The sequence below is a fragment of the Prionailurus bengalensis genome, chromosome A3 (genome assembly GCF_016509475.1).
Source record: "Prionailurus bengalensis isolate Pbe53 chromosome A3, Fcat_Pben_1.1_paternal_pri, whole genome shotgun sequence".
NCBI classification, from domain to species: Eukaryota; Metazoa; Chordata; class Mammalia; order Carnivora; family Felidae; genus Prionailurus; species Prionailurus bengalensis.
The window spans coordinates 113,868,423-113,889,500 of NC_057354.1; the positions used below are offsets into that span (position 1 = coordinate 113,868,423).

A 21,078-nucleotide genomic window follows, 5' to 3' on the forward strand; every position below is an offset into this window, starting at 1 on the left:
GGACTTCATACTCAATAAAATCCAAAGCACCTGGGATACAAGGGACAGTCAGAGTTTTTCCACTTTCCACCCCACTCATGGGAGAACCCACCTAACTCTGGTGGGCATAGGACCATTCTCCAACCCACTACTAATTTCCATCCAGTCTTCCCGGTCCCTCCTGCTATCCTGCATAAACACATCAACCGCTTGTCCAGAAATAGCAGTCCTGAAAAATGAGACATTTTTTCCTGGATTATAAATTTAAGGTTTCTTTTCTCCATAGCGTTTAAGTAGACATTCTTTCCCCTTAGGAGTTCCTGCCTCTGGGACCATAGGATTGGCTATTTCTGCTAGGACATCTCTAAGGCATTTGAGGAACAGATAAAAGAATAAAAAATACACTCAACATTGAGAACCATAGTGAAAACATACAAACTCTAAGCATGTTTACAAGTTAACTTTGTGTTTTATTTCCTTAAGCATATTTTGCATAATATGAGCTGTACTGTCTCTTCCCTCATGTAGGACTCACATCTTCTAAGTTATTTATTCTGATACCAGGCAACTCTGGGGCAGAAGTCCACTATAAAAATTTAGTCTTAAAATTCAGTCTACACTTGCTTGAACATAAACTAAATGTTAAGCCAAAGAAAACAAGGAAAGAGGATTTAGTGCAACCCTAGGGGCACCTTGGAAGGATTCAAGGGCGGTATCCATGGAATGCCAAACATATCCAAATGCAAAGAGGAATTTTTCCTATAATCTACACAACACCCAAAGTCAGGCTCTAAAAAGTATTCTTGGGTTTGGAATGAACCATGCAGGCCAGGGCTCAAGTACATGGTCCCATGCGTCCACCACGTTGCGTTCTATCCCAACTGCTTATCAGTGGATTCATGTGTGTTTCCATTCCAGTTCCATCACCAGTTTGCAGGAGGTCCTCTGACAACTAATTCATTTCCGGGGCACAAATTTATTTCAACAGAGAATAGTCATACGGGAAATACATTATCAGGCTCAAGAACCCCAATCTAACTACTGAAGGAAGAGACATTTCTAGCCCTCTCCCCACTCCAAGTCTGCCCACCCCTTCCCAACTCCCCCGAGGAGAACTGCAATCAGAGCCCCAAGGCCACTTTGTCTAGTGGTTGGGGCCGTTGGATGTCAAAAAATACTTGTTTATGAGTGGTGTTGACTTTTCAATCCCTAGCTCCATGAGACTAAGGGCATAAAGACAGCCAGGGCCCCTCCTGCTGCCTGGCCATCTCTAGGCTCTTGGGTTTTCCCCTCTTCCAGCCACCACAAGTGCTTGAGGGTGCTGGTCCCAAGATTGCAGAGAACAGTGGGGGCCACATTTAGACCTTCAATCTACGTGAAGGGCTTAAATCTAACTTTTATCAGAGTCATAAGGACTGGCTATACTATTAATTGAAGGGTACTCTGATGATTATTTACTATCCCTTGCGATTATAGCTCACTCTTGAGTATCAGAAAAGATCAGCAAAACAAGATTGGGTACTTGATAAAATGCTCTAATAGCCAGAATAATGGCCCCTCAAAGACATCCACATCCAGAACCTATGAATATGTTAGGTTGCCGGGCAAAGGGAAATTAAAGTTGCAGATGAAATTAAGGTTGCTCATCAGCTGACCGTGAGATGGGGAAAGTACCCTGAATTATCCAGATGTGCCCAATTACAAGTGTCCTTAAAAGTGGAAGAGAGGGGCACCTGTGTGGCTCAGTTGGTTGAGCATCCGACTTCAGCTCAGGTCATGATCTCACAGCCCACATCACGTTGGGCTCTGTGCTGACAGCTCAGAGCATGAAGCCTGCTTCGGATTCTGCGTCTCCTCTCTCTGTCCCCTCTCTGCCCCTCCCCTGCTCATGCTCTGTCTCTCTCTCTCTCAAAAATAAATAAACATGAAAAAAAATTTAAGCGGAAGAGAAAAGACGAGGAAGGAGAGAACTGGCATTGAATAAACACTCAGTAAATATTAGCTACTATTATAATTATTACACAACACCAAAACAGCAGCCCAATTGCTAGCAATTAAATGAGGAACAAACTCTAGCCCAGCAGCTGCCCTTTTTAATTGCACACTTTGAGTTTCCAATTCCTGATGTTATCTTTCACCACAACTTAAGCCCAGTCAGTTCTATCTCAAAACTCTTGGTCAAGCCTTCCTCGTGGTACTCTGCAGGGTACACACACGGAAACACACAAGTGAGCTCCCCTACCCTCCCCTACCTCCCCCACCCCCATCCTACAGCGCACTCTTCCTGCCAAGTCCCACTCAGGAGAAAAGGATCCTTGCTCCCGGCTCCTCAAACACCATCTCACCCCACTATCTTCACTACGTGCATGTTTTTTTTAAAGCAACAGAACAGCGCTGACCAACAAATACTAGTATGCTCAAACTTTGCACAATGGATTATGAAGTCCCTCTCAAACCTTGACATTGCCATGTCCAATTGGGCTTGGTTTTCTGATGAATTCGCAAAGGTCTTCTGGAATTCCCACACATGCCTACCTACAGCATTTTTCCTAAGAACCAAAAACTAGAAAAATTCCAAACATCCATCAAGAGCGGAACAAATAATAAATTGTGGTATACTCGTATGATGAAATGATCTTTGGCAACGTAAATGTGAACAACAGTCACACACAACCACATACGTCAACCTCAGACATAACAATGAGTGAAAAAAATACACGTTATGGGATTCATTTATACATACATTGTTGAGAAACTGACTTCTGGTGTAAGAAGTCAAGACAGCAGCTTGGGAAGGAGGAAGAGGTCCGATGTGGAAACAAGGGGTCTTTGTCGTGCTGTCAGTGTTCCACTTTTTGACGTGTACGGTCCGTGCAGGAGCGTGTTATCACTTCGGGATCGTCATGAGGCTGTGTGCACTTTAGTATACTCTTCGGTATGTAATTTTAATTGCACTTCAATTGTTTTTAAAAGCTTAAAGTATGCATATAAAATGATAAAAATCAGTCACTGGTTCCAATTGTGAGTTCTCACCCATCCCTAAAGTGTCATAAAGTGAACACTAAAATCCTTGGACTGAGTTCTTCTTCTTCAATTTTCTGCCACTTTGCCTTTTTTTTCCACATCATCAAGTAGCATCAAAACCTTCATCGTATAGACATGTTAGGTCAATCAGACACAACAGGAATACAAAGTATTCTGCAAAACTGTGCAGGGCTTTACAAAGGCAGACAGTATATTCCAAGAGAAAAAGGTAACTTCTTGCAACATAAGTAGGTATTCATGAAAGAATACTCAGACAAGGATTTAGACTTTTTTCTCTAGAAAAACCTCAAAAAATGTATTAAACATTTATCGTAGCCCTTCTGTGTACCTATGTCAATAAAGAGACAAAAGACTGTGAAGTAAGTGTTGTGACAATGGGGAGCGGAGGAAGCATAGAAAGAACCCCGTAGGAAGATCAGCGGGGGGGGGGGGGGGGGGGCAGGGGGGGTTGGGATGGGGGGTCAATACTGCAAGGTCCCCCCTCTACTCTGAGAGATCCAAACTGAGAGATCCTTTGGGGAAAATGCCCATTCAAGTCCTGATCACTTCCTTGCTTTTTAAATAAGTTCAAGAAATATCCCAATCTCAACTATCATGCCTGAAACTTCTCCCAAGTTTTAACTACTGGTGTAGTTTTTATAATGAGTTGGGGTTTTTCCCACCTATTGGGATAGTATGAGAAAGTCCAAATAAAGGCAATGAGCTTACATTTTATTGTTGCTGTTGCTGTTAATTAGAGAGAATATTACACCAAGCTTCCCACCCCTGTAGATATCACAGCATATAGTTTGTGGGTTTTTTTAAAGACTCACAACCACAGTGCCCGGAAGCTAAGAGCGGGGCAGAGATAAAGGACAGGGGAGCACCCTCTCCTCCACAGCATAAACATCACTCAACACTGCTTCCTATCAACCAACCCATAGTAAATGCAGAGCATTCAGTTCTCAAGAACTTTGAAAATGGACCCCATCATCCCAATGTGGATTCTAAAGAGTCTTGCCTATATTTAGAAAATATCTGGCATACTATGAGCTCACTTGATAAATATAGAATGCATGTGAATTACTCCTGTCTTTTAAAAGAACATTTGCTCACTTGCTTCTTTTCTCTTCACCGCATCCCTGGGACGAAGAGAATGAAGGAGAGAGATAAGTCGGGGCCATCACATAAATGCAGTCCCCTCACCTGGTCTGAGAAAGGACAAAACTGATTTTTCCAGAGAAACTAAGCACCATCCTTTCTAACATCAGGACACCATAAGATGATGAAAAGAGCCATCACCAGGGAAGACAAAAGACAGGACACATGTGAGCTCCCTAGATAGATTTGACATCCATATCCTGAGTAAAACCAGACTTCCTTCTCAAGCTCAAAGACAAGGGACTGGGGTCCAGTGTCTCTGGCAAAAGCGCTTCCTCCTTATACCATACAGATAATAGCTCCCCATTTGGCAAAGCAGTGGTCATTTATACCAACATTCTCTAGTGACCAAAAGACATTAAGAGCTCAAGAATGCCTCTCATGACCTCCACCTTGTGGTTCCATGGTCAGTGCCTATAGCATCCATCATGACGAACAAGGATAAAGACAGACCTTTCACACAAGTCAAAACAGTCTCAGTGAGCAGCACGAGGGGCTGACGACAAACTTTTATGGGCAATTTCAATATATGTGTGAATGATGACACTGACAGGTGGTGAAAAAGCTCTGGAAAGCTGAACCGTTTTTGAATTTTGCTCCTTAGTGGAGTCTCCCAGCTAGGAGTTATAAGCATTAACACCTTTTTGCATATAGGACTAAAGACAGACAGTGGAGATACATCTGCGACCTAACAGTGGCAATTCTTCCACAAATACACGTACAGCTGCATGTAACATCTACAGGATGCAATTTGAGAGTAACCTGAAGGGTTAGTACAGACCTTCTAGACTCCATTATTATCAAGTAAAAGTTCAAAGCATCAGAAGTGACTGCCAAGATCTGTATACAATATCAGGCATCACGTGGTGTTCTCGTTAGCTCATGGAGAATCTGTGATGCGGCCCACAAAACTGGAAAAAGGAACACCACCGTAATAAACCTTCCATGAAAAGCATGAATGAAACTACCAACTACAGCAATGAGTACTGCCAGAATGCCCCAGCCAAGTCTTTTCAAACCAGTACCTGACCAAGTGTCCAGCTGTTAGCCACTGGATACAGAGGATAATCCTGGCAATTCATCCATAAAGCTGTGTCAGAAAGACCCCCATGCCCCTCCTTTCTCCCACAGTCCCAAGTCTGGATCACACCTCATTCTCTCTACCTTTGCCTCCCACATTCCATGAGGTGCCAAGGCTTTTCATTTATAGTCACTCCTGAGTTCACTTCCTTCCTCTACATTACCAGCACTGCTACACCTGTTACAGAGTCATCTAATTACCTCTAAGTCTAACCCACTGCAGATACTACAGCCAGATGAATCTTCATTCCAAGGCAGGAAAACACCACAGCATTCCTCCCACTTGAAATTTTATTTTGGTTTGTTGTTGTTGTTCTTGTAGTTACTCTTCCTTACAGAAAATATCAAAAATAGAGTTCTGGGGGTGCCTGGGTGGCTCAGTTGGTTAAGCATCCGACTCTTTCTTGATTTCAGCTCAGGTCATGATCTCATGGTTTGTGAGATCGAGCCCTGCACTGGGATTCTCTCTCTGCCCCTCCGCTGTGCAAGTACTCACACTCTCTCAAAATAAATAAACTAAAAATAAAATAAAATAGAGTTCTGTACCTCCATGTACCCATCATCCAGCTTCAGTAATTATCCCCTCAGAGCCAATCTTGTTACCTCTGTACCTCAACTTGCTGAATAATTTCAAAGCTCATACATCAAACAATTTCATCTGCAAATACTTTAATATCATTCTCCTTACATAACTAGAAGTCCTTTACCACAGCCCCCCCAAATCAACAATCATTTCTTGTATCATTAAATTTCCAATGTCTAGATTTTTCGTGATTCTCCTATACATCTTCATCATCTTTTACTTTTATTTACAGTTTGTTTGAATCAGGATAGACACAGTCCAAACATTGTGATTAGTGAGTTCCTTAAGCCTCTTCTAAACTATAGTTTCCCTCTCTATTCCTTTTTTTTTTTTTTTTCTATCTTGCTTTGTTGTCTCTTTTTGGAATGGTTTTGTGGAAATCTTAAGTGTTTACCTTGGTTTTTAACCAATCCTTACAACCTTTTATTACCACTAGTCTGCATCTATATTAAGTTCCAATCAAATCATATCCTAAATGTGGTCTTTTTAAAATATGTCTAAAAACTCTTTGATATTCACACCTTCAAACAGCGCAGCTTAACTTCATTCCCTTTGAAAGAGTGCATTTGACTGAATGACTCACTTCTAATGAGTAGAATAAGGTGGAAGTAAACGTGTGTATCTTTAAGACTGACAACCACAAAGGCACTGTGGCATTCTCCTTGCTCTCTCCAGTGTGGGATCACTGGCTCCAGGAGAAGCCAGTAGCCGGCCATGTTATGAGAACTCTCAGGCAGTTCTGCAGAGAGATCCATGAGTAATCTCTTTCCAGGAGGGAAGCCTCCTGCCAATAGCCACGGACTTGAGTGAACTTGGCAGTGGGTTCTCCAGCCCTAGTGGAGTGGCCCCTGCTGACTGCAACCTCATGAGAGATACTGAGGCACATCTCCCAGCTAAGCACCTCCTAGGTTCCCCACCTGCACAGAATGTCAGACAATAAATGTTTGTTTCAGGCTGCTGAGTTTTGGGTGGTCTGTTACACAGCAGTAGGTAACCAATATGCCATGCTTTCTTTTTTTTTTTAATGTTTATTTTCTAATGTGCGTTTATTTTTTAAAAAGAGACAGAGCACAAGTGTGGGAGGGGCAGAGAGAGAGGGAGACAGAGACTCTGACACGGGCTCCAGGCTCTGAGCTTTCAGCACAGAGCCCAAAGCGGGGCTCAAACTCACAAACCATGAGACCATGACCTGAGCCAAAGTCAGACGCTTAACTGACGGAGCCACCCAGGTGCCCCACTAATATGCCATATTTTCTGATGTCACATCATTGCCATTCCTGGAAATGCCCTTCCCATCCAGTTCTTTGGGTCCAAATTTAACCATCTTTTCAAGCTCGCCATCTCCAGAGCCATCCCTGGAACCTCCACTTCCCCAACACTCCAAAATCTGGAAACAATTGCTCCTTCATTTGATTTCCTCAAGAGCTCTGTATCTGGTTCTAAATCAAGCTGTCTAAAACTAACCTGGCCAAAGGTAAAACCAATTCAACTACCACCCACGTACCTAAAATGTGTAGTTTTAACAGCACAGTCTTCCTAAATTAACTGTTGCTTCAAACGTGCCAGGCACACACTCGTCTTCACGGTTCATGCTCTCACATCCTTCAAGCCTTTGCTTACATGTGACCTTCCCAGTTGGGTCCTCCCCGACAGCCTATTAAAACCACCAGAGATCTCATGCCTTCCCACCCTGCACCCACCCAGCACTCTCCATTCATTCCCTCGGGTTTACTTTCTCCTACAGCACTTCTCACAGTGTTCTCATCATGCCACTTCCACCTGTCTCCCACTTTGCAGGCTGTAAGCTCCAGGGAGGCTGGCATTTTGTGTATTCGTTCAGTGCTCCAGCCTGAGGCCCTAGACAGTGTGTGCCCGGGACACGGAGTGTGCTCCACAACACCTTGCTGGATAAGAGATCAAGACGGCTTCATACACCACATAAGAGATGTAACGCTCAATACACAGTGTGAGGGGCACCTGGGGGGCTCCATCAGCTGAGCCTCCAACACTTGGTCTCGGCTCAGGTCATGATCGCGCATTTTGTGAGATCAAGCCCTGTGTCGGGCTCTGTGCTGACAGTATGGAACTTCTTTGGGATTCTCTCTCTCCTTCTCTCTCTGCTCCTCCCCTGTTCTTTCTCTCTCTCAAAATAAATAAAAAACATTTAAAAAAATAAACATTTTGATATCTTAGGTATCTTTGTGTCTGCAAGCACTTTAAGGAGGCTTAACCAATCTCCTTCTTCAACAGATAAAAACAAAGCAAAACAAAACCTTGAAACTCAATCTCCTTCTTCGATAGATAAAAACAAAACAAAACCTTGAAACATCCCAAAGCAGTCAATCTTAAAAAAAGATGACTTAAGAATTATTACATTTCTTAAAAGTAGCCAAAATAGTCCTACCATGTATGCTCCTTGGTAGTTTGATTAAGTAGGATTTCAGGTGATTATAGATCATTACCTAAATTCACCTGTGGGCCAACTGCACCCCTCCTGCTTTTGTGTCCCTCACATGTTACAGCTCCTCTATCATCTCAAAACCTCCTTAAATGCAGAAGTGGATCTTTGACATCTTCATACTCCAGATAACAGGGCAACCTATAAGCGTTCATTAAGAAAGTATCAAGATCAGGATGCCTGGATGGCTCAGTCCATCAAGCATCAGACTCTTGATTTCAGCTCACAGTTGTGAGAACAAGCCCCAGGTCAGACTCCATGCTGAGCGTGAAGCCTGCTTAAGACTCTCTCTCTCTCCCTCTGCCCCTCTCCCCCATTCGCCTTCTCTACAATAAAAAATAAAATAAAATAATCATTTAAGAAATGGTCAGAATTGTTAGCACCTCGGGCCACCCCTTCTCCTTACCCAAAAGCACATCACAGGCACACCCACACACACATGCCCTGTAACAATGCCATGGCGAAAACTATCTTCATTCAGAAGATGAAGCCTCTGAAGCAAATGTATCCACGGACTTATTTTTCCAAAGCAATGTTAGAACTGAAACCTTAGCCACCTCTTTGACTCACAACATTCTTGTCTAAATTATACTGCTGCTACCAAAAAAAGAAAAAAAAAAGTTGAATCATTTATCTGACTTCTGACATATGGTTCTTACTAACAAGCCATACACACACACACACACACACACACACACACACATCACAGAGGGTCAAATTCTAACAGTAGATGGTGATATTCAAGATGAAGGATGTCGCTTGTAAATTACTTCACAGTTTATGTAAGTAATAACGCTAGAAAAAAATCGTTGCAATGCACAGTAACCTGACTCTTGATTGCCGAGGCAAAGTTCAACACAGAATTGCTCTTTGTTTTTAAGATCCAGAACAATGCTGGAAAAGAGATGTCTAGCTATGATATAATCAAAGCTTTGTGTCATTTCAAGGATACACAGTTACATTCATGTTCTGGCACAAAAAAGCACCACTATATTTTAGAGAAAGGGTCAGCAAACTACAGAGCTCAAGGGCCAAAGGTGGCCCATCGCCTGTTTTAGTACAACCGACGAGCTACGAATTTTTATATTTTTACATTTTTTAATGGTTGGGGGAGAAACCAAAAGAAGAAGAAGAAGTCACATGGGTGACGTGTGAAATTTATACGAAATTCAAATTTCAGGGTCCGTCAATAAAATTTTACTGGATCAGTCACACTCATTCATTTATGCATCATCTATGGCTGCTTTTGTGCTACAACGGCACAAGCGAGAAGCTGCAACAGAAACCCTATGTCCCACAAAGCTGAAAATACATATCACCTGGCCCTTTACAGAAAAAGTTACCACCCTTCAGGGCATGGAAGCTGAATCCTGACCGCCTCTATTTAAAGCCCAACGTTTGTTAATATTACTCACTTATTAACTATGTTGTGTGACCTTGACCAAATTACTTAACCACTCTGCCAAAAACCTCAGTTTCCATAGCTGTAAAATGAGGTCAATAACAGCACCCACCTTACGGGGTCACTGTGAGTTGTGAATTAATAATACATGCAAAGCACCTGAAACAGTCCTGGGCACAGAGTGAGCCACTATTGAACACTGGCTGGAACCATCAGCCCTTCTTGCTCCGGAACGTGTTTTCCAACTGAAATGGCACCAAGGTGGTTAGACTTCAAACTAGCCCCACAAACCTACTCACCAAGGTAGAAGTGAAGAATGAGACAACAAGAAAGGAAAGAAAAAGCAGAATGAAGAGGAGGGAGCAGGGGATAAGAAGTGAAAGGAAAAAGCAGGCAGACCCCACTCAGCAGGGACAGTAGGTGGCCTACTCGAAGGGGAAGTATAAATTAGGATAATTTCATCTACACTAGCAGATTAAATAACTTCTGTGGGCTGACTGGATACTAATCACCATGTGGAAGCTGTCTCTAGGGGGGAAAAGTATTCACAATTCCCAGCAAGTGACTTACAAATGAACCGCTGGGTCAAGCCCATTTCCAAGTGGAGAACTTCCTGTATTTTACATTCCTAGACAAATGACAAGTGAGAGTTGTGGCACACTCTGCATCTTGTGATCCATGTCTAGTAGCTATTTAAAAGGAAACCATGTGTGTAAGGACCCTGTGCAGCCCAGGAGCCCCTCCTCAGGCCCCTCAGAGGAGGCCAGGGGTAAGCAGTCTTAGCCAGGAGTCCTCATTGTGTTCAGAATGGCACTTACTTCCAAACGCTAAGAAAAAAACCCTGTTGCCATAAATAGAACACGAGCTCATTCACCAAAAATGGACGTGCGTGGCAACTGGGAGGTAAACATGGTGTTAATAGAAGAGACACTTAACCTGCTACCGAGGTTGGGAAACGCTCTTTCCCAGGGCTCTCATCTGGAATATCTTCTCTACGCAAAGCTGAGTTCCTGCTGTTTCCATGTATCTTTACAAATTGCACTGTTTCCTTTCTTCAATTATTATTTCAAAACTCTAGACACTTCCCCCACCCCCAAAAGAATTGTTGTAACACAACTGCACCAGAAACAACTCTCTTTATTCTTCCAGTCCAACCTTGATCCCTCTAATCCTCACTACTGCTTTGGTTCATGCTTACAGTCAATCTTCCCTGCAGAGGCTAAACACACATACCAAATATGTTCAAAAGACGTGATGGAGAACCATGACATGTAAAACCTTAAAGAAAGAAAAGACATTATTACCCAAGTGATTTCTACCAATTGTGCAGGAAAGGCAGAGTGATTGAAAGCAATCACCCAGGACAGCAATTAAGATGCTCCTGAGTAGAGGCAAGTTGAAAACACTCACTGAGAATGAATCTGCTGGGACAGTCCTACGGAAGGCTTCGGCTTGAGGGTCAAGGTCATCTGGGCCACAGGACTGACTCTTGGAAGAGTGTCTGCCTTCTTAGACGAAGTGTGCTTTGCTGCTTGCTCAGGAGGGACCCAGGAGGAAGCAGCCGCAAGACTCTGCCCTCCAAAGCCTGGGGATGAGGTGTCCTGGGCAGCTGCTGTCTCACAGGCTTTGCCCTTGGTCCCCGGTTTACACACACAGAGTTGAGGCCGGAGACACATCCCTCCATTCTGGCATGGTGGAACACAGCTTGCTGCAGGGAGACAACAGAAGACACAACTCTGAAGAAAAGCATTGGAGACTTAACAAGTCCTTCCAAGGGCTTTTAACATCAGCACCAGAACGCTCTCCGATAAAATAAAACCTTATTCAAAGACATGATGACAAGGACAACAATGATGATGATGATAGCTAATATTTATTAATGGCTTCCCAGGTGCCAGGCGGTTCTAATATGTATCGACAAATTGAACGCCACCCCCCTCCCCAGCAACCACGGTAAGGAGAGGTTTTATTTTGCCTGTTTTACTGATGAGGAAATAGACACAAGGGTTATATAATTTGCCAAAGGTCACACAACTATGAGTAAATAGAAGAGCTGGGACTTGAATCCAAGTGAACTGGCTCCAACATCATCTTTCTTTTGTTTTTGCTTTTGTGTGTGCGTTTTTCAACGTCATCATTCTTAACCACTTCATTAGAGCTGCCTCTCAGAAATGCATCAGAAATGCATCAGCAATGGAAAACTTAAGAAAATGCTTTGCCTTTCTTTTTAAATTGTGCTCAGTGGCGGGGCGCCTGGGTGGCGCAGTTGGTTAAGCGTCCAACTTCAGCCAGGTCACGATCTCGCGGTCCGGGAGTTCGAGCCCCGCGTCAGGCTCTGGGCTGATGGCTCAGAGCCTGGAGCCTGTTTCTGATTCTGTGTCTCCCTCTCTCTCTGCCCCTCCCCCATTCATGCTCTGTCTCTCTCTGTCCCAAAAATAAATAAACGTTGAAAAAAAAAATTTTAAATTGTGCTCAGTGGCTTAAGTTTAAATTTCAGGTACCCAAATAAGATGTGATAAGCCCAAGTCCAATCCCCAACCCCAAAAAAGTGCTACAAATTTCATCTTGCATAAGCTATTGGAGCCTGGAGTGACTGACTCAGAAATGCAGACTAACTCACTTTTTTGTTTTTACATGACAGAAGGATACAGAGGTTGAGAATCATCCAAGATACACTTTTATACTTCTGTTTTCAAAAAGCCAGTGCCCTGTACACCATTCCTAATCTTACAATGAAAGGCAACCAAGAAGAAGCAAGCCCTTTATCTCCTATTTGCTAGGATGCACGTACTCGGAATCACAAGACTTGTGGCCAGAGTTTCAAAGTTAGCGGGGCTACGGGTCATGGGTAAGTGGGTTTCATCACAGGCAAGGTCCCAGAGAAGTTGAGATGTTACCGACTTAAATTTCATTAGCTTAACGTTATATAGGCTGATGGACAGGATTCCTTCAGTTTGTGTGTCCAAATGCACTCATTTACACCAACTGATTTTGTTATCAGTCCACTTTTGACTTAAATTAAACCCTTGGTCCTCAAGCAGATCATACTACTACAACGCCCATAAAATGAAATGCCAGATTCAGTCCATAAACATTTACAAAATAGATGAGGGATATGAACAAGAGGAAGCTTAACTATGGATGAGCCAAATGACCAAGACCTAAAAGCCCTTTAACCTCCTGATTTTCTATAAAACAGAGAAGCAGCTTTCCCATCTTCCTACAATATGATTCCCATTAGTTATACAAAATAACGATAAGAAATGACTGCCAAGTGTCAGAATAGGCTGACAAATTTTCCAAAATTGGGAAGGGATTCTTAAAAAGCAAAGAAAAATGCAACCAGCTCCCTAGGTGACCTTAGCTTGTTATTTAACCTTAACCTCTGTACCTATACATGTTTGGGGGCAGGAGGGCAGTAACTGCTTGTTCTAAAACGGTCCCCAAGAGCTCTTCCCAAATTAGGCTTCTAGAATTCTAAGTCCAAAACTATGCACTTCCAGGGTTCAGGATTCTAATTTATCAGCATTTTCCGGGCCAACCAATGATCACTGGGTCCCTACTCGGCCATGGTTATTTATGGAATGTCACAGAAATGGAAATGGGCTCCACCCAGAGAGAACAGAAGTGGCCACGAGGGAGGACAGGACTGGGCTTTCAGAGCTGAGCCTCCGCCAGAGATCACCCCCCCAGGCACTTTCATGTATACATTCTCTTCATGCTTTCAATTAGAAACATGTTTCATTTTAACATCTGAGAATGATTTCCGCTTCTCCTCCCTCCCAAGGTGTGCTGCAAATGTCCCCTCATCTACCAGGAAGGCTGCACAGAGCAACTTACGAAAGTTGGTACCCAGATGGGGGCCAATCATGAAATTTTCCAAAATACCACTGAGGATATACAACCAGAACCTGTCTTTAGGAGGACAAAGAGGGATTCGAAGCATCAAAGGGTAGAGATTTTTTAACTCTACAAATTTGGTAGCATGTGAGAGGCAGGGAAAGAATAATATAAAGACCTTAAACTTATAAAAACTTTCTACCATAAGAGAAAGAACATGTTATATAGTAGTGTGACTATATATGATACCACCCTTCTGCAGTAAATGTTGAGAGAACAATAACACGGGGGCACCTGGGTAGCTCAGTCAGTTAAGCATACGACTTTGGCTCAGGTCATGATCTCATGGTTCCTGAGTTCAAGCCCTGGTGGAGCTCTGTGCTGACAGCCTGGAGCCTGCTTTGGATTCTGTGTCTCCCTCCTTTTTTGCCTCTTTCCCACTTGTGGTCTCTATCCGTCTCTCTCTCAAAAATGAATAACCATTTAAAAAAAAAAAAAAGAATTAAAAACAAAAAAGAATACGGAGAATGACAATTTTCCCTTCCACCTAACCCCCCATAGGCTCTGACAACAGCTTCCTGGAGCATGCAGACAGGAGGGGCTGGCTGGACCTGGGTCAGGGAAGGGAGGGGTGGGACAGAGTCCCTCAATGCCAAGGTAAGCCCCTCACCTGCCATGAAAAGAAAAGCAAACCTCATGTCCTGCAACCACATTTTATCAAGCCGTTTCTCCTAGGAAATTGGGACTCCATGTCGTTGTGGTTCTCGTGTGGCACTTGCTAAAGTGTGGTGCTTGGACCAGCGGCAGCAGCCACCAGAAGCGCTTCAGAAGTGCACAATCTTCCATTGCCCCAGGTCTGTTAAATCCCAGACTGGAGTCCAGCAAACTGACCACCCTCTAGATGAGTCAGATGCACACCCAGCTCTGAAAACCACGGACATACGGTGTTTGGAAACAGGCACTCTTCCACCAGCAAGTGTTTTAGGATTTTTCTTACACTCATTTTTTCTAAGTCCAGTATAATTAACATACAGTGTTATGTTAGTTTCAGGTGTACAACATCGTGATTCAACAATTCCACAAATTAGGATTTACATTTTTATAACTGCAAATTTGGTGTTTTCACTCCTACAATTGCATTTATTTTATTGAATTCTTGCTGTGATAAATGTGCTTGTTTTATGTTGCCACCCTTTTATTTTTAATGCATAAAAAAAAAAACTTCCCATGTAACCAAATTCTCAAGATTATTATGGGTCCCTTCCAAAAGTTTATATATTGTCATCATCTACTTCATGGCCAATGCAAAAATTTGTAGGCACTTATGAGAAAACTGTTATTCTAACCGAAGCAATGAACTATGTGGAAAATTATAAATAAATGTTACAGAAGTATTTTAAAACCACTTTTTCCACCAGTCGATTCTTCATTTGCCCAGCCACAAGTAGTTCAACACAATAAGTAAACACTACATCAAGATATTACCAGTGGGGTGGGCAGTGGTTCTCAGGCTTTGCCACACATCAGAATCACTTGGGGAGCTTTTAAAACTCTCAAAACCCAGGGCTGACACCAGCCTCTGAATCAGAATCTCTGGGGGAGGGGACCAGACATCAGTTTAGGTTGCTTTTGTCTTTGTTGTTGTTGTTGTTTTTCTTAAACTCTCCAGGTGATTGCAACATGCAGCCAAACTTGAACAAAATCCTAATCCAGACTTGCTGACAGACTGGGTTTCATAAAATGCAGCTCTTTGGATTTTTTTTTCTCCTTTGTTCAAAAACTTTCAACCCAAGTTAGCTGCCTGTGAGATACATTAAAGACCCCCTGCACCTGGCCCAAGCCCCACTTCCACCCTCACTGCCCCCTGCCCATCCCTACAGAAGCCCACCACTCCCCACCTCTGCACATGGTGCCCTGTCCCAAAACACGTCTCCCAAGCTCATGCTCATGTGAAACCACCTCCTTCTCCATGAAGTCCCACCGGCCCCACCGTGATCTGTTGGACACCTGAACTCCTGTCCCCTTTTATCTTTCACATCACAGTCCCTATACTCTGCCACATGTCATTAATGATCTCAACAAGTTCTCTTATGTCCTGAATGAGATTATAAACTCAGGTCCATTAATTGGCTTACGTAGAACTTCCAGTACCCTAGGATGGGAGCTTTAACCTCATCTTGGTCCACTAACCGGTGTGAAAGCAGAGCCACACCTTTCCAAAGGATGGTGCGAGTTGACAACATCTGAAAAGGGAATACAATCAGTGGGCTCCTAATCCGTTCCATGATGACGTCTACACCTCCAGACTCCATTTGCAAGTTGCATCTTCGATCAAATCTCCAATCCTCCAAAGATGTTTTTAAACACAAATTAATATTAAAATACACTCTGCTAATGTAGAAGATCTGTAGTGGCATTAAACAATCTGCAGTTAAAGAAACCATCTCAGAAGCCCAGATCCGATGTATTCTAGAAGAAGTTTGAAGGGATAGGACACTCTGAAACAAGCTGGTCAAGGATGAACAGAAGAGAACATCACAGGGCACCTGGGTGGCTCAGTAGGTTAAACATATGACTTCGTTCAGCGCAGGTCACGATTTTGTGGTCCTTGAGCTCTGCTCTCACAACTCAGAGCCTGGAGCCTGCTTCAGATTCTGTATCTCCCTCTCTCTCTGGCCCTCCCCGACTCATGCTCTGTATCTCTCTCAAAAATAAATAAACATCAAGAAAAAAAGAAAGAAAAAGAAAAGAAAAATCACAATGCACTGGTAGAAACTGTGACAAGTTACTAAACTTCCAGGGCAAAAGCATGTTAAGGAGATTAGCCTAAGAGGTTCAGATGCAGCGGAAACAAAAAAAGAGCTTCTGCAAGGTGCCTGCACACAGAGATAGCTCAGAGAACTTCAGACTGTTCCCTGAGCATTCACCTGATACTAAGCTGAACAGGGCAGAACACCATGAGGCCAAACTCCCCAGGACCTGTAAGGTGCAAATTCCCAATCCTGACCTGCCAAAGTCAAGACATTCAGTACAGTCCCCAGAATTAAACCCCTTTTGTTTATTAAAGTTTATTAATTTTGAGAGAGAGAGGGAGAGGCAGAGAGAAAATCCCAAGCAGGCTCCACACCATCTGTGCAGAACCCAGTATGTCAGATGCTTAACCAACTGAGCCACCCAGGTGCCCCCAGAATCAAAGCCCTTTAAAGAGAATAGCAAACCTGGATATCAAAATCAGGCAAGAAGAGTACATGAAAAGAAAGCTAACACACAAATCAGTTAAGGATACAGGTACAAAGTACCTAAGTAAAATATTATTTCAGAAACAGAAAAGCAAGCAGAACTAATTCCAAAAATATAAGGATGGCTTTAATGTCAACAAATCTGTCTATGGAATTTCCCATGTTAGAACATTAAATGAGAATTTATCTCAATGAATGCAAAACAACTTCCAATAAAATTCATCACTTACTCCTAGTAACAAACAAAACTTTAGCCAACTAGAAATACAAGGGGATTTCCTTGTTCTGGTAAATAGGACCTACAGCAAATCCCACAACAAACAGCATACCAAAACATACAGCAAATACTACGAGGAAACTGTACAAGCATTCCTATCAAAGTCAGAAACAAGTCTAAATGCCTATAATAGCCTCTAATAATTGATGTGGTATTGTAGGGTGCAGCTAATAGGACAAAACAAGAAAAAGAAATAAAAGGTCTAAGAACTGGAAGGAAGAAACAAATCTATCGTTATTTTCAATTTAAGTAAGTGTCTACATAAATGATTGAAAAGACTGTACAAATTATTTTAAGTGATAATGTGGCACTGATTTAGAGACAGAGAAACAGGTCAATCAATATAACAGAAAACTTACAAACAGACTAAAATATGGAGTTGTGCAAGGTGATGGAGGAGATATAATAAACGGGTAGAGAAACAATGGACTACTTAGTGGTGTTGGAAAATAGGCATTCAACTAAAAGAATTAAAATTAGATCCCTCCAGGTGCCTGGGTGGCTCAGGTGGTTAAATGTCTGACTCTTGATTTCGGCTTAGGTCATGATCTCACATCTTGTGAGTTCGAGCCTGGGGTTAGGCTCTGTGCTGGAGGTGCAAGTGTTAGCAAAGATTTAGGGAAATGGGAACTCAATTAAATACTACTATGTACTGCTCACAAGATATATTTTATACTCACCTCTGTAAAAAGCAATTCGGCAATAGTTAGTAAGGTTCTAATGTGAAAACCCTAATACCCAGCGATTTTACTTCTCTGCTGTCATGTGCTCAAGGAGACACATACAGGTATGTTCATGGCACACCAGTAACAGTAGGAAAATACTGATATCGATAAACTGTATTATATTCATACAATGAAATATTACACAGCAGTTAAAATCATGACCCACATCTGCATCTAGCTCCATGGAGGGATCATGAAAATAACATTCACTGAAGAAAGTAAATTACATGATGATACTTTGGAATCCTATTTTTTGTATGATTGTAATAACTGTCCGTGTAATCTTTTAAACATATAAAACAATGCCAGTCATTTTTAATAGACCTATGAAATCAACAAAAGCATAAAAAATTATGTACCACATTCACACAAAATTCATGACAGTGATCACCTCTTGGAAAGAAGTAGAACACTGTAAGAGAAGAAAATAAATCACTTTACTGGCCCTTTTTTTTTTTTTCCTTAGAAGACAGATGGGCAGGAGACAGACAACAAGGCTACTTAGCTCAGCTGTACACAGTACCTACATAGGGATTTACTACTCTACCCTTTGTACTTTTCTGTGTATTTTTCTATTTTTTCAAAATCGAACTAATTTTTAAAAGCAATCCCGCAAAGGCAATTGAGAATTGAAGGCAGCTAAAACATGTTCCTTAATCACAGTGGTGCCAACAGGTGGTTCTAACAGGTATGAGGCAGGTCAGTGTCAGAAAGCACCACCATGACCAGGATGAACTCAGTCCACAAATCCTGAGCTTGAAGAAAGCCGACGTCAAGACGTGGGTGAGAAGGATACACAGAGAAATCCTACTCTGTCCTGGCTGCCAGGTCAGTCTTCTGAAAAACCCCTTTCATCATTTGAAACAAATTCTCAGATTTCACCCCAAACAAATACTCTCTGATTTCTTCCATATTTGAATCCAACTCCAGTTGACAAGCTGATCCTTAAGTTCTTTAAAAGTTTGGTGATTGTATTTTTAGGAAGTAACCCATGCCCTGAAGCTCAGCCTCTATTGCTTTTAATTCTAAAAAAGTAACTCTTAGTTATATTTAAAACCCATCCCAGCCCACACAGGGCCAACAGTGTGACTATCTCTGCCCCTTGCTTTTCTCTCCAAACAAGTTGTAGCATGTCTACCACATGTGTCCCGCGGAGAAATGTGAGTCTAACTGTGTCTTCTGTGATCAGAGACAGCAGGTGAGAAATGGCTTTGCTGTGTGTGTCTTCACAGTAATTCCCAGCTGCCCTTTGAAGTTATTCAATAACACTAAGTGATATCAGATCACAAGAAACATAGCATGAGGTCACACATCTTGGTCTAACTCTGTCTGCTCCTTGTACCAAACCCAAATAAATGCTGGGCTTGCCTCGCAAATGTCTCCGGGTCAGCTTCCTCCAAAATCCCTCATGAGCAAAAAATATTAGCAGAGCATCCCCATGCCTTTTCTATCCAGCCTTATGCAATAATGAAGAATTCCACATCACCGAATTTTGTACACAGGTGAACCAAGCACCAACACGTATAGTAACCCTTAGGGGGTTTGATCATTAGGAAAAGCCACGTGAAATACTTTAGGGGTGGGTGTGTGTGTGTGTGTGTGTGTGTGTGTGTGTGTGTTCATGTTCTCTCTCCAAGTCAGGCTATCAAGTAGCATAGGCTTTCTCCCCACTCTCTCCTACCCGGTTTGCTTTTGTAATCTACCCCCGATCCCAAGTGACAACTTAACCAAGCAGATAGTCAGATGGTTGTGCAGACAGTCTGCACCAATTATATGGAATGCAAGTCACAAAGGTTGTGTGTGGAATTTCCTGGCTTTTTTCACGAGTTTAATGCCTTTGTGTCAAATACGGAGCTGCCATCTGCCTAATTCCCCAGGAACTGTGTTCTGCAAGGTTGAGGTTCTGGAAGCCTGAGCTCAGCAGGAGTAGCTTGTTACTATGTGATTTAATTTAAAATAGGTCGTCAACTGAGGCCAAACACACTCCTCCCAATGCCATCAATAACTGTGAAATCACTCATGGAATAGAACATAATTAAGTCGTAAGTCATGTAATGAAAAACCACCAGCAGTTTTTCTGGGTTCTGTTTCTGGTCTTATTACTGTCGTTTCATTAACATTTCTTAACTTTTTTTTTTTTTTTTTTAAGTCCGTGAGAAAAGAAAAGAAAACAAAGTTAAAGATCTACAGTTTAGACTATATAAACATTTAATTAAAAATAGCAAAAGGAAGAGAAAAACCAGAAAAATATTTTCAGAAAATGCTATTATATAGAAAGAATAAAAGTCTTTAACAAGTTAAAGCCAAAAACTGAAGAAGAAAAAAAAAGGACAAAAATAGACAATAGAACAGAAGAAAATGCAATTAGTAAAAAAACTTGTGGGGTAATATCCAAATTAATCAAGTCATCAGAAGAAATGAAAACTAGGGGCCCTCGGGTGGCTCAGTTGGTCAAGCATCCGGCTCTGATTTTGGCTCAGGTCACTGTTCAAGGAGTTCGAGTCCCGCATCAGGCTCTGCGCTGACAACATGGAGCCTGCTTGGGATTCTCTCTCTCCCTCTCTGCCTCTCTCTGCCTCTCTCAAATGTAAATAAATGAACTTAAAAAAAAAACAATAATAAATGCCAACTAAAACAAGGAGATACAATATTTGGCTAGAAGTCACATAAAAGTATTAATACAAAGTACCACAAAGGTGGTAGTAAAATGACACAAGCCTTTTAAAAAGCAGTTTAACACCATGTTCCAAATATTTCAGTGGCCTCATTTCTAGAAATTTATTCTAACAGTAGTCAAAGAAGGAAATCACTATGCACATACATATGTCAGCTGTCCACAGCCGTGTTATGCATGCTAACGAAAAATTCAAAAGAAGCATCCAGGTTGAGTCAAGTACAGTATTACAACCATTCAAAATTAGAATTGTAATGTGACACTAAGTTTTTTTAAATGTTAATACTGTTCATGTGAATTAAAACAGGGTTTTGTTAGTTATCAATCACCTTCTCTAATAGTATAATTTTATTTTGTGCACTAATGCTAGCACGTATGTATGATAAATACAAGTTTGTGACAAATCTTTGGTTTTACAGACGAAACTATTATGCACATACAGAGTACGATTATAATTGACACCTTTAGGTTCACTGGAAGACCATCTATTTCTAAATAATAAATCCATAATGTGTTTTAATCCTATCATATTATCTTTTTCACTCATTCACACACTAAGACCTCCCCCCTTCTATGCTAATATTATGCTAAAAACTGGATAAAAAGATGGAGGAAACAAACCTCCTGCTCTCAAGG

At 42.0% G+C, this 21,078-nt stretch overlaps 1 protein-coding gene across 8 annotated transcripts in view; it reads right to left on the reverse strand.

The window, feature by feature from the left end:
• Positions 1–21,078, reverse strand: part of LTBP1 (latent transforming growth factor beta binding protein 1) — a 403,075-nt gene that overhangs the window by 346,082 nt on the left and 35,915 nt on the right. For all 8 annotated transcript variants that reach the window (XM_043553208.1, XM_043553205.1, XM_043553212.1 and 5 more), the window contains exon 3: positions 11,098–11,395. In XM_043553208.1, the coding sequence (XP_043409143.1) occupies positions 11,098–11,395 (298 nt within the window). The remainder of the gene's footprint in view (positions 1–11,097; positions 11,396–21,078) is intronic.